General features: G+C 37.9%; 1 protein-coding gene across 5 annotated transcripts in view; it reads left to right on the plus strand.

Moving 5' to 3' along the window:
- Positions 1 to 8,369: 8,369 nt before the first annotated feature.
- The window catches only part of MARK1 (MAP/microtubule affinity-regulating kinase 1), a 34,971-nt gene continuing 20,822 nt past the window's right edge, over positions 8,370 to 22,518 (plus strand). For all 5 annotated transcript variants that reach the window (XM_010182294.1, XM_010182293.1, XM_010182295.1 and 2 more), the window contains exons 1-6: positions 8,370 to 8,567; positions 9,273 to 9,326; positions 15,537 to 15,585; positions 16,716 to 16,781; positions 17,788 to 17,858; positions 18,827 to 18,883. In XM_010182294.1, the coding sequence (XP_010180596.1) occupies positions 15,558 to 15,585; positions 16,716 to 16,781; positions 17,788 to 17,858; positions 18,827 to 18,883 (222 nt within the window). In that variant the 5' untranslated portion in view covers positions 8,370 to 8,567; positions 9,273 to 9,326; positions 15,537 to 15,557. The remainder of the gene's footprint in view (positions 8,568 to 9,272; positions 9,327 to 15,536; positions 15,586 to 16,715; positions 16,782 to 17,787; positions 17,859 to 18,826; positions 18,884 to 22,518) is intronic.

A 22,518-nucleotide genomic window follows, 5' to 3' on the forward strand; every position in this document is an offset into this window, starting at 1 on the left:
AGAAACTGAGGAGTATAAGCTAGTGCAAGAGGCCATGAAAGCCCTCTTCAGGTCAGGAAGGGTTCCCTGCCACTCCCCTGAAAGCTGCAGCTCCTGTGGAAGGGCATGAGAGAGGCACTATTAATCTGCTGTAGGTCCATGCAAGATCCCTAAAAGGTATATGTCAAAAAAATATAGGAGAATTCTTCTGAATATCAGGTAACTTTATTTGCAACGTAGCTTGATGTGATCCTCAAACATCAGAGTCCTGCACTGCCCTGCAGTTTCTTTTCTAGGGCATGTGTGCATCAATTAGTATGTATTGCTATCAGGTTGGATATTTTAATTGGTCATCTCATCACTTTTTAGAAACAAGCTTTACTTCAGAAAGTTTGTAAGACCTCGAGGTAAAATAGTCTTCAGAATAAGATGGTGATCTGTCTTGATGTCCATCATTGGATCCAGTGGATGAACCCAATAATGGAGATGTAAACATTTTAGAAATGTTGTCTAGCTTGCTAAAGGAGTAACTTAATTTTCCTTTGTATGTATATAGCAGAAACATTAAGAGTGCTTTGCCCATGCATGTCACTCCTAAAGGGTAGCTTCTTAAGTTTGCACTGCGTGCTTTTTTTGTTTCACACACCCAGTGCAGTTTCCTGCACTGTTGCTGTTGGTTTCTTTTTGTGTTGGTTTTTTTTAACCAGTCCTGGGGTTTTTTTACCTTGTTGTGGAATGGGAATAAGTATCTCCTAGCTAAAGTTTTACTACTGGTGTCAATTTGCCTCTGGTTTATCAAGAAAAGTAGTGTGATTAATTTTCTTTTCCATGTCCTTCCAGTCCTGATGGTGTGGTTCTGTAAGAGCTTAACATGGAGCTGCTGTGGCCTCATCTTCCCTGTCCTGGGTGTTCCCCTTCCTCCTTGGGCCTGTGCTGTTGCTTGGGAGGCTCTCTGGAGGTGCACATACTCAAGGAGTAAGCTGCTACATTTTGTCTGGCTTTACTCACTGTGTTGCCTTCTCCGTCCCGCTGTTGCCAGTGGCAGCACAGTTGTAAGTGGGAATGGGCATATGAGCAGCATTGGGTCGGTTTAAGCAGCCATCATTGCTATGTGGGGACTCTTCCAGAGTTGTTTTAGGTATGCAATGGACAAGGAAAAATTTCATAAGCTTTGAGGGAAAGAATGATTTGAGATTCACAGCCTGGTTCTAATTAGCTGCATGTATGTTTTCCTTTTGTAGAAAAAACCTCTGCTGGCCCAGAAGACTGGAGGTTTGCTCGTGAGTGTCAGAGACACTTAGCTCTATAATCCGCTCGCTCTTTTGTGAGTAAACCTTGCCTCTTGCTACTGTTCTCATCATCTAGAGGCAAGCCTCAGGTGTTCAGATTGTAGTCCTCAGACTTTAGAAACAGCCCTTTCACCTCAGTTTTGAAGTTTGATATTAAAACATTTTCCACTTCTTGCACTCCTCCATGTGCTTGACACGATCCTGAACTGTAAGTTGTTTCATGTCTCTTCTCCTGCCTTTCATCAGGCCGGTTGAAAAATGATCTGGCTGCATCATTTGTAAGTGCAATAAAAACTCCTGCCAGTTTCCTTTGCCAGAAGTTTCGCTTTCTGGGTGTGTTCCTGTTCTTGTTTGGTTGGTTCAATTAACGATCAACATTAGCATTTTGTTTTGTTTTTGATTTACTGAGGGTTTTTGAGCAAACGGAGTGTGCCATGGCATTCAGCAGCAGTGCTCCATAGCTGCCTGTGTCTCCGGGTGCTGTCAGGATGCCCTGGGTGAGCCGGGAACACTCACCAGGACCTCTGTGCTGGCAGGTTTGTAAATCTCATGAAATAAGTCAAAAAAGGCTGGCGAGGTTAAACTGGTCACCTCTCAAAGGAAGAGCAATGGCTGGCAAGAAATGGTGAAAGGACTCTGTGTGAAGGGCAGTGTTTAAATGGGTCCAGGAGGCTGGAGCAGGAATAGCAGGAATTTCTCCTTCCTTCTCCCTCCCATAAGTGCTTTTCTTCAAAAACTTGGGTTTGTGTTAGGTTTCATGGGATGTTAACCATTTTATTTTGACAAGATAGGAAATGTCTTACTCTTCAGCTTGGTAAGGCTGACTGTAGCTTCTAGTACTATACCAAATGGCAGATAAGAATGAGTAAATTCTTCCCCTTGGTTCCACCTGTGGTTTACTGCAGCAGCTTTTAGCTGGCTTGTCTCAATTTTAATTGGGGCTACAGGGAAGGTTTGGTTTTGTTGTAGCTATTAATGAAGATTATATGGGCCGACTATCCCGAATTAGCCCTGGAAAATCTTGTTTGTGTGTTTGGGATGAGTCAGGAAGGAAAGTGCCAGGATGAAATAACTGTGCCAATTGTGAGTGAAATGGAACAAAAGCAGGAAGGTCCTGTTCCGCTGTACCTGCGCGTCTGGCCAGGCACAGGGCTTCGGGCCCAGGGAGAGGAGGAAGCATTTTAGCTGAGTTTGGGTTACAGGACCTGATTTGATGTTATGAAGGTATATGTTTTCTGAAATGTTTTGACTGATGTCTCAGGAGAGGACTGGTGCATTTTTATTTATTTTTTTTATCCTTTAAATAAGGTTTCTGTGATTCCATGTGATAATGAACTCTACCCTTCCATATGACATTACTGCTGTGTTTAAAAAAAATTAAAATTGTGAGCAAGCTTACTGTAACAGGGACAGGGTTTATGACAGTTTTGTGTCACCATATAAAAATTCTAAGTATTCTGAAGAACCTTGTGTATAAACTTTTAAAACTCATTTTAGTTGTGTATGGCACTGCATGTGGGCTCTGTTTTCTATCCGGTTAAAAAAGAATCTTTATTGTATATTGACATTAAGGGATTGTATTTCACCTTGCAATAGAAATGCTTTGCTATTAGCTTTGAAGTTTTATTGTTGGTGGGTTTTGTTTGTTTGTTTGTTTTGAAATACAGAATATTACAACTGGGAAGGAAAGGAAAGAGATACCAAAAAAAAAGAGTAAGGGGCAGTTATTTTGGTTAGTATCTTACTTGATACTGTATGTTGAACTCCATGCTCATAGTTTGGATTTTAAAAAAGAAGTTCTATATGAAATGCTTTTTAGAGTTACAGCAGCAGTTAATGAAATGTTACCATATGCTTGACTGAGGCCAGCTTTATTCAAAATCATTGTTTCTTATTTCTGATAGCTTCGAGCTCTTTCCAAAGCTAATGCCTGGAATTCCTACATATTATGTAAATCTGATATAAACAGAAATATGTAGATGCATGTGTTTGATTGTTTTCTTTCTGCACTTCTGGAAGGGCTGTGTGAGCAGCCATAGGGTATGGGTACAAGTTAAAGACAAACATCACAATTTTGTCTGATTCTCTTCTGTCTCTGCCATGTGTTGGCTTTGGGATCTGATTAAAAACTTATTTATACTTTTTCCCTCACTGTGTGTTTGTTTGTTTCTTAGGTTTTTCTGAGCAGGGTCCTGCATGTTACTCTGTTTCGGGGGAGTATGTTGTTTGCTTTGGCTTTTGGTTTTTATTTTTAATAACATATTTTCTATCATGCAGTTCCAATCTAGTATGCACTTAATTGCTGATAAGAAATTATGAAGTGAATCGTGTGTATGCACACATTCAGTCTTTTTGATTGCCCCCTCCAAAGCACTTTTTCATGTGTCTGAGAGGCATAAAAATTCAAGTAGTTAGTGTTCTATTAATGTTTTGATTGAGATCAGAGGCACTTTACTAATAGCAGTAGTATGATGTGACAGGTACTTTTGGCAAGAGTAAGGTGTAGTTTTGTACAGATGTGAGGTTTCTGGAAAATGAGTGAATCCCTTCTTCTGGCGCTAGCTGATGGGTCAGGTACGATCATCTTGTGCAGTTCAGATTTGTACCATGGCATAGCTGTAAACCTGGACCTCTGAGTGCTCTTGATATGTGATGCAGAACCAGCTGATCTGAACATTTCTGTTGGTTTCTACATTGAGGGTTACAAGATCTTTCAAAAAACTGGACTCTTCTAGTTTAGTTTGATTGTTACTTCAGCGAAAGAAGAAGACTTGCTCGAGGTGGTTTGTTAGAAGCTGCTGGGTCCTAAAGGAGTAGTTACTGACAGCAAGCAGTTAAAACGTGAAAGCAGCTGGACATCCAGGACATCACTTCTCATCTTTCTGCCCTTTCGTTCCCCTGTATTGTACATCAAAGCTGTTGCAGATCAGAGCTGTTTACAGCATGGTCTGAACCCATCAGACTCTCTTTTCTGGGCTAGCTGTTTTGATTACCTTGCAAAATATGACAGCTGTTACAAATGCTCATGTGTGCAGCAGATGCTTGTAAATGTTTGGAGTTATGAATATAAAAAATGACTGCAAAAAACTTCAGAATAGGAGATAATATTGGGAGACAAGGTGTGATGATGTGCATTTTTCTAGCACCACGTTTGCATACTTTTCTTTCATGGGCTGACTGTACCAAGGAATTTGACCCTAATTGAAGGGGAAAATTGAGAACTAAGACATTCGTTTAATCAAGTGAGCTGTATTTGGAGGCAGATCAATGTGTGGAAGTTACCCTGTTACTCAGAAGGGCTATAGACACCTTCAGGGTTGTTTGATTGAGAAAGATTGTGTGGTTTGGTGGCCAGAATGGTTTTGGGGATTTTTAAAGACTGAGCTGTAAGACAAGTTTATATATGTGATGATGTAAGTTTGATTACAGTGTATAATCTCTGAGAATACTACTCCAGCAGCTACTGAAGTGGCTAAAGGATGCTGAATAAGTAAAGCAGTGAAACCCACACTTGGTATCTACTTGGTGGGTTTAGTTCTTGTGCACTTTCTCCAAGATAATGTGTCTGGGCATCGAGTCATCTTGCTCTTGCAAAGCTGCCCAGGGTAAACAAGGAAAACGATAGCTTTGAGTCTTGGGGAAGCAATGGGTCAGGCTAACTCTGGTGATTTTAGTGCCATTGACTTTGTCAGAAAGAAACCTAGTTAGGAGTAATAAGTATTAATTGAGCTCTTTTCATTTGCAGTCTAAAATTGAATGTTAGAATTACCTTTTTGAGATTACTAATAAGGTAATGGATTTTTGTTTTTATTGCATTTTTTTCTTGGCTTTTTTATAAATACTTGACTAATGCGCAAAATACCTAAATGACTGCTCTAACATACTGTTTCAGCTCTAAATATTTCTTACTGCTGCATAGTTTTTGTTTAAAATTACACTTTATTTTAAGAAACATTTAATTTTCCGTTGATTTATAGACATTTTATTTAACACTGACATAAACTGAACATACAGGGAGTCATGTTTATGATGTACTAGTAAGGCAGCGTTTCTCGCTACATGACATATATATATATAAAGATATATATTATCAAGATATCTATAGAAATAGTAAAATCCTGTGTAGGAAATGCAGGTTGTTAGCTGGAATTGGTTGTAGATGGCAGTGAACTCCAAGGAGAAGGCTGTTTTTTACAGCTTGCTTGTTTCCAGCACCCTGAAAAAATTCTCAGAATTTGGAGATTGTTCTTCTGAAATGGCATTTTTAAATAGCCACATAGTAGCTGATGCATAATGAATGAATGTATTGTAATGGACCAGAAATCTTAAAACTTCGTAGCCTGTCTTTGTAGACAGTGTGGATATTGCATGCTTCTGTGGAATTCTGCTTTAGCATTATTTGGAAATAATCTCTAAGATACCGTCATTTGACCTAACGATTATTTTCTTCCTGCATCTTAACCTTGTTATGTTTCAAATTTGTTGAATGCTGATTTCTAGGAGTTGATGAGTTTCTAGTTTAAATTCCTCTGTACTTTCCAACAGTAGCGAGCTGTTTATGTGCAAAAGAAGCCTATTGCAAGACTTCAGAAGAATAATTTGAATTTGATTCAGCACTGTTCAAGTTCAGAAATGGTATATATAAATATGTGGCTCATGAACTACGAAACTTGACCTTCTTTATGCATGTTTTCTGTCATCCTTGGGCATTGCTGGGGAGAGTGGTTGACTCTGAAGGTAACTGAAGAGGGAATAATTAAGAAACTATCCAGAGGGGCTTAGTTTTTCTGCCACAAAAAGACTAAAATCCAGAATTGGCATTACCACGAACCTTGTTACTTTTGTTTTTTTGCTCTTCAGATTTGGTTCTGTGTTATATTGTCATGATTAAATAACTGCTTTCCCTGTTAAATCTGTGTTAAAATTATCTATCCTGCGAAGCCATCTTTTGCGTTGCCTGTGGCATTGGTTTTGCTTGCCTATCCAACTGTTTATCTCTAAGATTCCTTTGAGTATCTACTGAAGTAGGCTAATCCCATGAAGTGTATGAAATTGGCAGTTGGTATTAGGGTTGCTAATGCTTCTGGTAGGCGTTGTATTTCAAGTAGTGAAGATCTAATTGTGTGCATAAATAGGCTGGAAGACTTTTAAAACTTGCATGTATAGCATAGAGCTGTAGCTCTGTACAAGATTCTAGGTACGGCTATAATACTTGTTATTAGCACCATACAAATACTGATGTTGCAGGGTGTTTTCTCAGGGAAGGCTTTATTTGGGCTCTGGTTTATCACATATAGGACCAGTGTCTGATGTTGAAGGAATGTTTCAAAGCCTCTTCGCCTGGAGCTGTCCTTCTGATCCTCTCTTTCCAAGTCTACAGAAAAGTATTTCAATTATGTGCTTCTGAAAGATGAATACTATCGCTAGCATGTTATTTCATGGTTGAATAAATTTGTGAGATGCAGAATCTGAAGATGCGTGGCTTGCTTGGTTCTGCAGTAATTTGGAAAGCAGTTCAGTAGTGGGCGTAAAGTAGTATTTTGCAGAGAGACTCAGGTAATGAAAAGACAAACAGAAAATTATATTTAGGACTCCTCTCCTGGCCATAGTGAATAATTAATAATGCTGGAGGTAACGTAAGCAGAGCTGTGCTACATTTGGGAAGAACATTCTGGTTGTGGTATACTCCTTGTTTTTTCCGGTCGTGTTGCAGCTGTTTGCTAGTTTTCCCAGTACTACTAGTGCTTGTGTCCTGAAATAACTCCACTCGACTCCATGGGACTATCTGTAGGCCTGGGTGTTCACAGGAGGGGATTGCCTTCAGTCTGTAGTAAATGCACACTGAGGATGGAAGCACAGCTTTAAAATTCATTTTGTATAAGAAAGTAACTCCTTGCATAAGGAATGACAGGTGAGAGCAGCATAGACCAATGTGCAACTCTGAAACCTCTTACAGGCTTCTGACTCTGCTTTCAGCTTAAAGTCAAAGATCTAGAAACCTTTGGTCCGTAAAGGAACAAGATCAGTGAATAATGGGAAAATATTAAGGTGTCTTGGGTTTTGTTGGTGCATTATGCGTAGCAAGAACTGAGTGAGCTGGGAGTAACTATGCCTTTCTGCTACAAAATCTGAAAACTGGTCTGAGAAGATACTGTTTCTACCTACAGTATCTGCCCAACTTAAAATCTGTAACCTATTAGAGACTGAATTTTACCAGATATACATTTGTACCCATCTGCCACTAATGTTAGAAAGCGTTTGAAATACTGAAGCACTTAACACCTCTTTGACATCTTCTGTTATTTTGGTTTCTTCTTGGAACATTTCCAAGCCCCATCTGTATCTTGCCACTTATGTACTTTGAAGTTAAAGAGTACAGAAGCACTGCAGATTTCAGTGACTAACATGTAATGTGGGATGATGTGTTGGCATGCATTAAAAATAACATCGTTGCAGCTCTTCAGAATTTTTGAGATTTGAAATATGTTTACAGGTACCATGGCATTATCTTTTTAAGAATAGATTAATTCTATGTAAGTGTCTGGATTGTTCATTACATGAATGAGAACTTCAGGGACGTACAAAAAGATGCAAACAGGTTTGGGGAGCAAAACTTAATTGAAAAAATACTTTTCTCATAATGTTATTTGAGGTGAAGAAAGTTAAGAAAAAAATAGGGTGAAACCTTGTTTCCAAATATGCCGAAATACAAATAATTTTTGTACTGTGTATTTTTAAAAGATTAAATTTGGTTATGATTAGACAAGTTTATTTGCAGCATAGTGGTATAGTGTGTAGTTTGGCGTAGCTTCATATTAAAAAAAACCTGTCCATAATGGTTTGATGATTACTGCCTAGGTGTCACTAATTTTGCTTTTGGAGCTTGTAAAACTTTTCAGAATATTTTTTACTTCAGACATGCATCAAACTCTGCCCAAAGAAGGCATGTTCTGCTTAGGCTACCATCTGAAGTTATCAGTGATACTTGTAGAGAGGAGTCATCTACTCACATCTTTTTTTATGCTTTTAATCTGTTCTGCTGCAACCGTTTATAATCGAAGTAGCTAAATTCCAACTATTTTCTCTGTTTTCCAGCATACCTCTGTGGATGGATACACTGAACCACACGTCCAGCCTATCAAATCAAGTAGCAGACAAAACATCCCCCGATGTAGAAACTCTATTACATCTACCAATGAAGAGCACCCTCACATTGGAAATTATCGCTTACTTAAAACAATAGGAAAAGGAAATTTTGCCAAGGTGAAACTGGCAAGGCATGTGCTTACTGGAAGAGAGGTAAGCCTTTAAAAAAAAAAAAGGGAGAAGAAAAAGGCTGACAGTGTGTTTTATTTTTCTCTTTGGCTATCTTTATAGTAAGTGTTTCTGCTATTCTTTTACCTTTCTCTTCTGAATAGAGAAAGCGTATTTTTTGTCATAAAGGAAGGTGCAAGGATACTGTGTCAAGAATCAGACTGTTACTTGAGATGCATGAGCTTTTTCCCCTAACTGCTCACCACTTTTTAAAAAATGTAACTTGATGAAGCGATCAAAACATTTGTTGTGAATCAAGGGGTATTTTGAGGCTGGGAGGGTGGTCCATTCATTCCCAGGCATTTCCAAAACCAAAGAGAAATATATGAATATAGATTTCTTAGATATTGGCAATCTATTGATAGATACATCCTTAATACTGAAATCTATTGATTGATAGATCTGGTGTTTGGAGGGCCTGGTTTAGAAGTGGACAAGATAACATTGTTCTCTCCAAACACTGACAGAAGTCTAAAACTGATTTCTTGGTGGTACTATCTGGTGGCAAAGTTCTGAGCTCCTGCTGGTAGATCCTAATAGGTGAGAAGTTTTGCTTGCATAAAAGCAGACATGTATGCATGTCTTATAGGCACAGCTATCCTTTTGCTCACAGAGGTATGACATATTTTTGTTCAAAATTTCTTGAGTTAAATAATTCATGGTCATTTGTTTGTTTGTTTTTTCCCCAAGGTTGCTGTGAAAATAATAGATAAAACCCAGCTTAATCCTACTAGTCTGCAAAAGGTAAGAATATACCATACCATTGGATGTTCTATAAACAGTTGAGCTGTGATCTATTATTTCCTTGACAAAAATACTTTGTCCCTTTACCTTGCTAAACAACTTTCTGTATGACCTTGGGAGACAGTAGTATCCTGCTGTCTTTGCTGTAACGTGCATGTGCACTTTGAGGGCAGTTACTCTATGTGATTCCTATCTAAGCATTGCTGCTTCTTCCTTCAGCTTTACTCTTTGCTGACAGTAAAATTTGTATCTAATTAGGTACACAAGTAGTTTGACTGCATACTAAATCAAGACATAATGCCGTAAAAGGGTAACTAAACTATTTCATAATGTTTGTGATTATATAGTATATAGTGTCACTGTAATGTGAATTTTTTTATAATTTTGTCATCAGGGCTATACTGTACTTAGGACTGTTAAATAGTTATTTTTTTTCTTCAAGAGGTAATGTTGGGAATTGGAAGTGGTGGCAGTAGTATTTTTAATGGGAACAGGCACTTTTATAATTAATATCTGTGTGTTACTGCCACAAAAATATCACTCCTGAGTTTGAAGCCATCTAAATTAGCATAGTTGAGAGAACAGTCTCTAAAACTTCAAAACTGGTAAATTGTGTGCAGGTCAGCAAAACTTTCAGGCCTTCAATCACTATTGGTTATTATTAAGCAAATAAAGCAAATATGCAGTGATCTTAGGCACAGGGTCATTCACCAAACCATCCCCTTTCCATTCACTGTAATATCAAGGATAACAAGTGCAAGTAGGTTTTGCTTTACTGCTGTTACTGACCTAATTAAGTAAAATGAGTTGAGGCATCGGAGCTTCTCATGCACCGTTTTTTGGTAAACAGAAATATTTGAGCACATACTCGGGTTGCTGAAAGTGTCACACAAGCTGGGTCTGTAGTCAGTCATGGGTATGAAAGCAAAGGAAGTGTTTAGTTACTCCTTGTCCACTCTCCAGTGTTATTTATGCTGTGCAGTATCTACAGGGTGCTTCACAGACATAATTGTTTTAAATTAAACTGTTGAATGTTAGGAGATGACACAAGCTGACCTTGTGAAATTTTAATTTTGCATCCTTGTGTGTGCAGTGTGATAGTCTTAAGTTATATTTCTTGCTGAAGGACCCCTACCTGTTTAAACATTGTTTATATGTTGAATTAAGGGTACTGCCCTTTATTTTGTTTTCAATTTGTTCAGTATTGCTCAGTGAGCACCTGTCTAGAAGACAGAGCTAGCTTTTTTTTTGAACTTCTGTCTTGGTAGTAACATATTATACTGACTTGCTTTTTCCACTGTCATGATTGTAATTTGTTCCCAAAAATAAGTATTTGGGTTTCATCGTAACTAGAATTTCTATCAAAATAGCTGTTCTATTTTCTGCATGTCTGCTACATTGGAGGTGTTGTCTTGTACTGGCTTCACTAGGGATGTTTCTGAAATAGGATTCTGTTGCTCTTCTGCAAACTTGCTAGTGGAGCAGAAAGTGCTTTTTTGTTTTTTTCTTAATAGGTTTAATTAGCAAGTGGCATTTCAGATTTTTCCTTTTTAGGGGTCAGCAGGCTTCTTTTTGTTCTTTAGACATATCTAGAGCCTCAAACTTCTGTTCTGCTTTTTGTATCAGGAGAACCTAAGTAAAGAAGTAGTAGAAGACTTAGTACCATTTCAGTGTTACCTATTGAAAGCTGTGCTTTTTCTCAGTAATGATTTAGAAGCATCCAAGCACAACTTTCAAAGCAAGAAAAAGCCTTGGTTACCTGAAAATTTTTAATTTTGTTGTAGTGACTTAAATTAGTGTATCTTACATGTAGATGTCAACCTTGATAGCATGTATAAGTGTTAGCAATGGTCTTTGTACTTTCTGCAGTTTCTGCCCTGAAAATTGAAACTGGAAAAGCAGGAATCAGATTTTCAAGCCTTGTGCCTTTTCCATAGGTGCAAATTCTATTAATTGAGTGTGGTGCTGGCTGTCCTTTACTGAAGGTATTGAGGCTTCAGCCCATTTGCAATGAAGAGATGCTTGTTCAAGAGCTTTTATGAATGGTAGCGCACTTGGTTAAGAATGAAGCAGTCCTATAAATGTGTGATGGGGTGCAGGGGAGAGAAGTCATGGAGCACTTACACCTTCTGAGAAAGCAAATAGTGTGTGTGAAGACACACTATTTAAGAAGATAGTGTGTGTAAATTCTGAAAGGGCTGGTTTTTAACCAGTAAAATAAAACATTTAATCAGTCAAATAAATCCTGCAGCTCGCCTTGTCGTGAAAGGAGAACAAATTTCACTGTTCTGTCCAGATTTCTGTAAAATTATTTGCTTTATAGGAAATAACTATGATCTTATTGCTGGAGTACATCTCTTCCTTTGCATATAGAGGTGTTCTGGGTGTTCCTGAGGGGTGTAGTGGCTACTGTTTAAAGATATCTCTATTTGTAAATACATAGATATTGATGTAATGAGTGTTAATGACCAGCATGCTTCTGCAAGGGGAAAGTGTGTATGTGGATTTATCCCAAAGTGGTGCTTCACAAAGCAGAATTGCAAAGTCAATTAATGTACTCTAATGCTTGAATACTGTTAATGCTTTTATTCAAGTGCTATGCATTGGTCAGAGACTTTTCTAGATTGTTTCTCTCTTGTGAGAGAAAATTGGAGGAGTGAACATTGGCACTTCCTTAATTTGTATAGATTTGCATTTATAGTGGATCAAATAAAATCCTGAATATATACCAGGACTCCAGAGATTAGTTCATTTGCCCAATTTCCATCTCGCTCCTCCTCTGCTGTTTTGAACATGTGTATTGAAATAAGGTTCCCTGCTCTCTCTCCCCACTCCATATTTGAGAGACCCGTGAACATCTCCTTAGACTGTATGGGCCGGGAACTACAGAAGGTGTGATGTGGCTGTGTTTGTGATCCCTACACAGTGAAAGGCTGAAACAACAAATAGTGGCACAGCAAACAGTTTATTTCTTCCTGGGTTGGAAGGTATCTGTCATTCCAAGCAGCTTTAGCAAAGCTGCTTGACTTAGTTACATACCAGTATTATGGAATACGCAAGTTACATCTGCCCAATTTGCAAGATGCCCGTACCTGAGTTACTTCAGACAAAGGTTTGAAAACATCAGTTTCCAGGTAAACAACTGCTGGAAACTTGTCAGAAGCCAGTAACAACTGCAGAACATGAACTTTCAGAGGAACATGGGTCTCCCCGTGAAGGAGGCAAGCTTGTGAGCTGTAGTTTCAGTAGTGGGCAGGCAGCTGGGAGAAGAGTTTTGTAGGGAGTACAACCACTTAAAATTTTTAAATCTTTTCTCAGAGCAAGCTATTTAGTCAGTAGGTACCTGCAGGTAGATTGCAAGATTTCAACTATTCTTTCAATTCAGACTGCTGATTTCACTCTTTCCTTGCTCTCATTCGTTTGTAGGGAGGCTGACAACATCCCATCTGTAAAATAAAGTTAGCTTATGCTTGATATGATTTGTGTGGATGAGTATCACCTAAGATAACTTTGGCTGCTTCAGTCTTGTCCAGTTCGTACACGCAAATGCATTTCAAGCAACGTTAAAAGTGCTTTCGAGTCAAAATCCCCAAACAAACAAGAAGCCCACCTCAGAGTCGCTAACCAGCAAGAAAATACCCAAATTCACCTTGTGACTTTGAGTTCATTCAGAATTTGTCTTAGAATAGCTGCTTTCTTTCAAAAGGTTGACACTAACTACTTCCTCCTAATATACTCATGGTGACTTCCAGGACTGTGTACCTGCTTTTGTTTGAGAACATATGTTTTAGTTTTCTGAAAAATGTCTATCCGACAAGATACATAATTCAGAATGTTGTGAAAAATGTTATTGGCATTTGTATGGAATAAACCTAAGCCCATCCGTTGAGTCTTGGTGATGTCTTTTCTTCAGAACTGAGGCAAATAAATGTTTTTTTTCCTATAACAAAGTATCTAGAGGTCAGTAATATTCTGTCTTGAGGAAAATAGACTTTTATGTCCGTTTCCTAATAGGCTTTTTCCTTTATGGAAGAAAAAATTATATATTATGTGGAACAAAATTTAATGTTACTGTGAAATCAATTTGAATCTTTAATTAGTAAACTTCTACATCCTGTGAGGATATTGAATAGAATATTGCCTTTTTTTTTTTTTTGCAATTACTGTATGCTTTACATGTAAAATTGTGTTTCATAATGTTCTTTTTTCTAGATTTGACATTATTTTATAGAAGTTTAATATTTTAATCCTGCTTATGAAGACATGCAGTCATTGGTGTAACTTTTATACCGGCGTTAATACTGCTAAGTTACGAAATGTATTTCCTGACTTCTGGCAGGAATTGCAGTTTTCCACATACCTGCTTAGGAGCTCTTCTGAAGCTGTACCATCTATGGACTTAGATTTGTTAGCTTCTAACTTAACTGATTTAGCTGAGAAATTTTTTCTTGTGCAACACATTCAAATGCTTGGGGGAAAATTATGCACCAAGAACAGCCTGTTATGTTTTTCCATGACAATAACTGATTTTAGCAAATATCCTTGTTTCCTCATAAAGTTAGTTCTAGTGGGTAGTATTACATGCCCATGTGTTACATTTTGAACACAAGGAAACTGCATTATGCTGTTCATATTTTTTTCAAAGAAATGCCTTTACAGTTTCTCTTTCCTTTTGAAATTGTTTTAATGACTATTACAAGGCAAGTGGATAGTAACTAGCTTGAAATACTTAAATAATGTAAATATAAAACTGCAATAATATTACTTGATAAAAAGCTGAATTTCAAAAAGATGTTGCTTTATAGTCTTAACTAGTAGAATAAATGCAGAGTTTTAGAAATGTTATTACTAAGCTGCATAAATGGAGTAAAAAACCATCAGTGTTGCCCAAGCAAAAGTATTTTAATTTCTCGTAACTTCTAGGCTCAGTCATCATAAAACAGAAACTAAAGTGCTAGTCTTTGAGGAGGTGTTCAGTCTCTGGCTTGCATCCGTGGTACCCTTTTGCAAAGGTAGCATCTGAACAAATGGGACCAATTTTGAAAAGGGAGGGAGAGATGTCCTCTGAGACATCAGATAAGCAAAAAACAACCACAACGCACTTCTGCATCGAGCCAAGTTTCTCTTTAAGGAGTGTAGTGCTAAAGTGTTTCCAAAATGTCTGAACATTATGCTGAAGCCAGTGAGCTTTTCTTCCTTCATTTCAGCATCCTACTTCCGCCCAATTTAGGACTAAAGAGTATGCAGCACAGTAAATAGATTTGACAGTGAGGGTGTGCTGTTCACTTGAAGTGAAACAGTACAAGCTTATCAGTATTGACAGTCTCAAGTATAGACTAACAGACCTATGCAGTCGTTTTGGATACCTTTCGTTTGCCGCCTTCCCTTTGAGCCCCTAGGTTAGTCTTGCATCACCTCTTATTTAGTCAATAAACCCATGAATGCTAGAAATTTAAGAGCAAAGAGCTCTTTTCTTTCTTTTTTTTTCTTTTTTTCCTTTTTTGTATGGTTTTAGAAAGGAAAAAATAAACCTACCATTGTCTTCAGTATGTAGACTTAGGGCTATAAGTTTGTCCAATCTTTAATTATGTGGCTCAGAATGACAAAGCAGACTTTCATCAATAATAAACCTTCAAGCCTTGCTGGGGGAAGAGAGGACATCACTGTTCGTGATCCAGTGTAAAATTTGGTAGTTGTGAGAAGAGTGAACTCACCCACTTTACCTCTGTGGAGCAGCAGGACTGGGAAATGTCAGGATTCTTGGTATCTAATTCCATTTTAACCTCACTGTGTTCGACTTTTCTGTAATGCTACACCTTGTATTTGCACCCACTGTTGTGCATGTATTCAGGGTAGTTAGTTGAGCTTGCCGATTACCAAAGAAATTAGAGCAAAGAGGTAACAAAAACTTGTGTGAGTAATCCATTGGTTTTGGTCAATGTGAAACTCCACAAAGGGCTATAAAACTTATCTTTGTCTGTTTGTATAAAGCTTAAAAATTAGTCTGGTTTTGATATGTAGTTGGTAGTGGTTATTTTTATATGATGTATGAGATCCTCTGACGTTCACTGCACTATATTTATCTATACTTTATGCTAATGCTGTTTTCCGTGGCTTATACTGCTCCTTTTTGCCATCCAGAATTGCATATCTTGTGTAACGTTTCCCTAATGAACACACTTTAAGAAAATTCTCTTGCTTTCTTGACAGTTGTTTCGAGAAGTACGAATAATGAAGATACTGAATCATCCCAATATTGGTAGGAGCCCTGCATTTCTGCAAACTTTTTTTAATTATACTGTTTATATTTTGCTCTCTTTGGCTTTATTTAAATGTACTGCTATGCTTTTGTTCATTAAACGTTTTTTGAGATAACAGGACAGTGAGCGTTCTGTAAATACTTCATTGTCTCGCCTCCTTTATTGACTCTGCTTGAAACAAAACTTTTGCTCTGAGGAGATAAATTGGTTATTCCAGGAAAGCCTTAACACAAAGTAGGAGATGCTGAGTGCTCCAGTCTGTTGAGGACCCCAACTCCTTTGTTCCAATGAAATAATTTTTGAGGCCAAAAAGCATGAGTTCCTTAGGTGAAAGTAGCAGAATTCCATCAGTTCAGTCTAGGATAGATTCCCGCTGACTGATCTTTCCAGAAAATTAGAATTACAAAGTATGTAATTTTCCCTTTCTGCTTTAGTTCTTTCACCTGCCCCACAGCTTCAGGGCCCTACTTTGTGATGACAGTTCTTCTGGCCGAGGAGGGCTGGACAGTCTTGTTCCAGAGACAGTTAATGGTCCTGAATTGGCCAGAGGGCTTGTTGCATACAAGGTATGGATGAGGTGTACAAGTTATTACATGCTAGGCACTCCCTTCTCATCCCTTCAATTGTTTGTTGCTTTTCCAGCATTCTTAGCTTCTGCTGTTTTTTGTATTCTTGAGGATGGTGGTGGGGTGTGCTTGTTTTAAATGAGTGGTTACTATTACAGTCTGAGGAAAGTCTTTCAAACTTAATGCTTCTGGTATCCACTTGGTTTTCAGTTGGTCAGAATCTCAGATTCCTAGCTGGGAGCAGGTTACTAGAGAAATATGGAAGGTTTGTAGGATCTTAAAAGTGTCTGTGTCAAATTAAACACTAATTTCAGCATGAACTCATTTGTACAGTGTGCATAAACTTCTGAGAAAATTGTGAATTAATATGCTTTATTATCAACTGTGATTTAGAAATTAATTTTGCTTTTTTTCCCCTTGAAAGAATGCTAACCTAAAGGATATAAGGTGTTTGTATGGTTTAGTGTTATTGCTGGCCATAAATTATACTCATTTCATGACTATATTTTTTTTGTGCTGTGCTTTTGCTCCCTGCTGCAATCTCTCATTCATTTTTCTTGCAGTAAAATTATTTGAAGTTATTGAAACTGAAAAGACATTGTACTTGGTAATGGAATATGCCAGTGGGGGTAAGTGGATTCTTAATTCTGCTTTGAGGGTAAACTGAAATACAGAAAGCCGTGCCAGTTGTGTGCTTAGGAACTATTTAAGGATTTTATGGTTAATAGGTTATTCCAGTCTGGCCTTCACAACAGTCTTAGCAGAGCTCCCAGAGCAGACATTCTTGCTAGCATCATGTTCTGTAAAGTCACCTATTAGGTTTGTACTTTAAGGTAGTTACAGTGCTGAGGCTTCTGCTGAAATATCAGGAGATAATCTGGTGCTGATTCTGGCAAAAACTTCACTCAATGTTTATCTGCTGTATTTAGGCAAGCACTGATGCCTCATTTGATCTTGAAAATGTGTGCCAAAGCATTTGGAGAGGCAGCTTGGGGCAGTGGAGATAAGGAACATGAAGGGGGACCAGCAGGGGTCATAAAGCAGGAGAGGGCTGGTAGGTGCCTGCTTGAGAAGCTGCTTAGCATCTGAATGGGAAATGCTTGAATGTGGGGAGGGAATCCAGCAGAGAGCTGGTGACCAGCTAGGAAAAGCTGCTTGGCTGACAGTGCAAAAATGAGGATCTGAAAGACATTTGAGCAGCTTTCTTAGAGAACAAGAAGGGAAAAACAGAAGTAATACAGATAATACTGTTAAGTGAACCTGTGCGAATCAAATGTACCTAAGAAGTTGCCCGTTTCCCAGTATGTCTTATATGCAATATGAATGTTTTTTATGCATAAAGTCAAATTTTTCTTGTTGTTTCACAGTGGTTTTTAAGTAAACTTATTTTTAAAATTGAAGAAGCCTTAGTATGAAGGGTTCCTTTTTTATATATTTCTTGAATATTACATGTCTGAAAAATGAAGTCCAAAGCAAACGGGAAAAAGGCATTTTTCCTGACTGGTTGTATTTTCTTTCCCCTCAAGAAGCGCAGGGGGTTTGTGGGGGGTATTTTCAAGCATGATTTGGTTGTTCATGACAGTCAAAATTAAAACCTGGGCAACAGGACTGATGTTTTGTCATTGTCATGGTCAGGAGAAGTGTTTGACTACCTAGTTGCACATGGAAGAATGAAAGAGAAAGAGGCTCGGGCAAAATTCAGGCAGGTATGAAATTGCCATTCAGTCTTTCTTTTGTTTCTGTTTATGGTGTTTTCAAAATAGATGTGAGTGTGAGCATACTTCTTTCACTTAACAAAAGTAGTCATTGTTGTGATAATGTTTGTTAAAGCTGGTGTGGAAAAAGTCCCTGAAGAGAAAAATATCTGCTTCCTACATACTATCTAAAAATAGTTAGACTGTTTTACATTCTTTTTTTAGTGGATGTTCCCAAGAGCCACATTTTTTGTGACTCACTTGAGGTTTTAATCCTTTTCTGAATATTTTAGAATTTAACAGATGTTCTATCTAGAGATATTGATATGATGACATATGTTGCTGTGTCATGTCACACTGTTTTGAATGAAGGGCATCCAGTAACAGGTTTTTATGTTCTTACTACAAGCTTTCTCATCTTACTCTTTTCATTACACTGTTTTTAGTGTTCATTTTGTGAAAAGCTCTTATTAAATAAATAAACAAAATTCGGTGTTTTTTTTCAGAATTAAGATATATAATTAACATGTAAAGAAACTGCTTATAATTTTCTGTTTCAGACTTTGTTTTTGTTACACGTATGTGAAAGATGTATAATAAAATGTTGAATGAGCTATTCTGTTAAGGATGAATTGCAGAGATATGCTGCAAATGTTTCAGAAGATAAACTCTGAGATGGTACATCCGGCTATTGGGTTGGAGGATGGAATAACTTCCTTTTCTAGTTATTGCTATTGGTGATCTGAATTTAAAGTAGACATTTCTCCTGTTACCTTAAGGAGTATGTGCTGAACTTTTGTTAATAAGGAAATCGGCTGCTTTCAGGGACTCTTTAGTTGTAGTATTTGAGCTTTAATGACGCTTAGATTAATATTTTCTAAAATGAAAGCTTTATTTAGGAGCCAAAATTACAAAGTTACATATGAAGACTTATAGTAAGATTGAAATAAAATATTTCACTGATCATCTTGGTGTTTCAGATTGTATCTGCTGTGCAGTACTGTCATCAGAAATGCATAGTTCATCGTGATCTTAAGGTAGGCTGTTACTTTTCATTTTGCTGGTTGACTTCATTCTATATAATTGTCTTTGCTACCATCTCTGGATGCCTCAAACATGTGAATGAGGGAACTATCACTTGTGTTTTATTCTCAATTCTCTGAAGCCCAAAAATAACGTCGCTTGCCTGTCAGAATAGGGGAGAGACAAGAATAGAACATGTGTTACTTTCATTCCAGTTTTGGCTTTAAGAAAAAGACATGCTGGCATGCAGATGTCTACACACTGAAGCTGCAGAAGTTCAGTGATACCAGTCAGCACTACTTAATTAAAATATTTTCAGTTAAAATATCTTGCAAAATAAATAAAGCAATCTTTTGTTAGGGATTCATAAGAAATATGTTATGTTTTTAATCCAATTGAACTTCTGGTTTATGCTCTAGTGTTTAATTGTGGCAAAGAAAGAAATCGAAGGTAAACAAAAATTAGTTGAACTGCTTTTTTTTTTTCCTCAGTGCTTTCTAGTAACCTATCTGTATAATCTGTCTACATACTAGAACATGTTAAAGAGTTCAGCAATTGCAGGTACAATCTAAGCTTTCAGTCTGAAGTTGTCTTCATGCCAAGTTTAGATATCATGGGACTTGGACTCAAGATCTTCACCTGCTTAAAAGTTGGCTTGTGTTCTTGCTTTGACCTGTTCTAGTGGGAGGTGTCCCTGCTCATGACAGGGGGATTGGACTAGATTATCTTTAAGTTCCCTTCCAAGCCAAACCATTCTATCATTTACAGAGAAAACACTGGTGCATGTTCTTTTTTTACTAATGTATCTAAATACTTGTGAAAAGCTGAGGCTGAATAATTCCTAAGGGGTTTTTTCACCATCTCTTTTGTCTTAACTTCCTTAAAATACATTGCAGTGTGCTCTCAACCTCTTTCTTACAAATCTGTTCCCTAATACCTGTTGATCTGCCAGCTCTTGTGTGTGCATATGGTGCTGGATAATACATCCTTTTCTGCTAAGTCCTCCATGCCCCAGGACCTTTTGCCATCTGATGGTGGAGGTACCTGGCCAGCACCTTGAAGTCAGAATGCAAGGAAGGAAAGGGTTGGATCTTACTGAAATCTTGATTTTTTAAAAAATTCCTCCATGTCTTCCGTGGTGGCTTGAAGCCCATGAATGTTTTGTCAAGCTCACTGGAGCTTGCTGTAGCCACTGTTGTTGAGTTTTCCAGAAGGCTGCACTTAAGGATCTGTTGGCTTGACTGGACAAGCCGCTTTCACTGGTTGTCTCTGCCCTGTACTTGGCTGGGAGCAGGGAGCCAGCCATCTTTTTGCGCTTGTCTGGCACTGGGTTGCTCAGCCTAGCTGTATTACTGAGTCTTACTGCATTAACCCCTGCAGTTATTCAGCATCCCGCATCTTGCTCTTTCTCCCAGAGCCCATTACAGCCTCTACCTCTGATTGATTTTGTAGTTCCGTAGCACACATACAGCTCGCTGTGTTGCTCACAAGAGTATCCAAAACTGCTTTGCATCATTTGCACGGGATCCCTTTTACCATCTGTCACAAGTGCTCTGCTGCTGATTTCCTTCCTATTTACAAGACAGCAGGCAGGCTCCAAAATAATGTCTGTCTTCTCTTGGAGTTATGCTACACTCATTTGAAAAGTCCAGTGTTAGGTGCGATTGAGAGCCAGTTGGCCCAGTCAATGAGAAATATTCCCCAAAGAAGAAAGGGCTAAACGTATAATTTTGAGGAGGTGTTCTCACTTCATCTCTTCTTTCCAAACGTTATGTGTCATCTCTGTCTCACTTAAAATTCTTCTCATGGAGCTGCAGAGAATGAAGAAGCAACTTTAAAGCTGTGTCTGCATTCACATCTGCTTCTGTTGACTTTCTCCATGGTGGCAGCACACCGACTAATTTTCATTGTTAGCACCTTGAGGAGAGGTCTAGCACCACTTTGGAGATTTCTGATAAACCTTTTTGGTTTTACTAACAGAAAGGGTAAACTCCATCAAATGTAAGTTACCTCAGACTAAACTAGGAAGATGTGTAAGAAAATGTGCAAGTTTGCCCAGGCTATTCTGGCAGAAGAGGAGAAAGTGCAAGGTCTGTGGGTAACTGTCTCCTTTATTTTTTTTGTGATTGTAAATAGCTTGTGTAGAAAGGGCTATAACCAATTCCAACTTTGCTCATCCTGTGATGCACAAAACTTTTCTTTTTTTTTTTTTTTTTTTCTCTGAACATATAACCAACAAGAGCACAGTCTTTATATTTGGCATATTAGGTTTTTTTCTGGTGGTGGTGGTTGAAGTAAGGAACCTAAAAGCATGGGGTACTTGGGTAGCAGAGTACTGTTGAACTAGAAGGATTATTGTAATCGCAGAGCAGCTGCACTGACAGTAATGTTTTCACCACAAGGAAAATGAAGTCTTTGTGCAGTAACGTAGAAGGCTGTCAAATCTGGAAAATATCTCTGTGTGTCTGTCTGCAGGCACATCAGCTGGAACCAGCTGAGATTACAGATCATGAATTGGGAAAATAAAATATTTTCCAGGATAGTTAGTTTGTAAAGATGGGCTGTATTCTACTCTTGATAAAGGCTAAATTCTGTTGCACAGCTATTGGCTTAATATACTGGTAGTTAATTGTCTCCTGTTCTGTTCATTAAATGCAAGTGAAATTATTAAAAATAAAACAAAACCAACAAACAAACCCATACAACAACATGTTTACCCTTTTAATCAAAGCAACCAACAAATTAATTGCTACTTCTCTACACTTTTTTTGAATTTTCTGGTCTCAATTCTGAGCACAGCTTCCAATGAGAGATGTCTGTGTTTACTATAAAATTGATGCTTGGCTATTAGGTAAATCCTCTGCTCTGGCTAATGTCTGTCCTGCTGTTGAAAAAGGATTCCTGCACTCCTCAGTGCTGCTCCTGTGTTGCTGATATGCAGATCAGGAGCTGGGACCCAGTTAGATCAGTAAACATTGCCCAGTTCTGCTGCACATCTTGTACAGCATCCTTGCATTTTGAAAAATGCACTTTATTTTTTTTCTAGTAGTGTATCAGTGTTTCTCTAACTTTGTTCTTTTAATTTTCTGACCTACCTGTGATACTAAGTGTAAGATACTGTTTACTGGCTCTTCAGGTTCCTGAATACTTGCATTTGTGTATATGTGATGCATTTCATTCACATGCTGATTGCTGCATAGGTGCTAATATTCTAATATATGCATTTTTTAATATACAGTGTTAATGCTTGAGTGTTAAACACAGGGGTGTTGTTATTGCTAATAATAAAAGGGATTCTTTTAGTACAGAATGCTAAGATAAAGCATGTAGCTTGAAGTGTTTCATCTTGTAAGCACAGGAGATCTTCTTTTCAAGTCTTAAATACCTTCTAACATTTACCCCACTAAAATGGTAGGTGATGTCTGGAGTTAGATTTACGTTCCTTGGCATCGGAAGTTGGCATGAACCTGTTAAAAGCTGAAACTGCCTTTCTGAAACTTCAGTCTAAAACTGAACTATGTTTTTTCTTCCAGAAAATAAAATCTTCGTAGTTGATTCACTAGGTGACTCTCAAGGCTGGTCAGCTGCTTTTAACAGTTACGTTTTCCTGTGTAAACATAGTCAATTTTCTGTCTTTGTAATTTTTCAG

This window comes from Mesitornis unicolor, unplaced genomic scaffold, assembly GCF_000695765.1.
Source record: "Mesitornis unicolor isolate BGI_N332 unplaced genomic scaffold, ASM69576v1 scaffold8074, whole genome shotgun sequence".
Classification (NCBI taxonomy): domain Eukaryota; kingdom Metazoa; phylum Chordata; class Aves; order Mesitornithiformes; family Mesitornithidae; genus Mesitornis; species Mesitornis unicolor.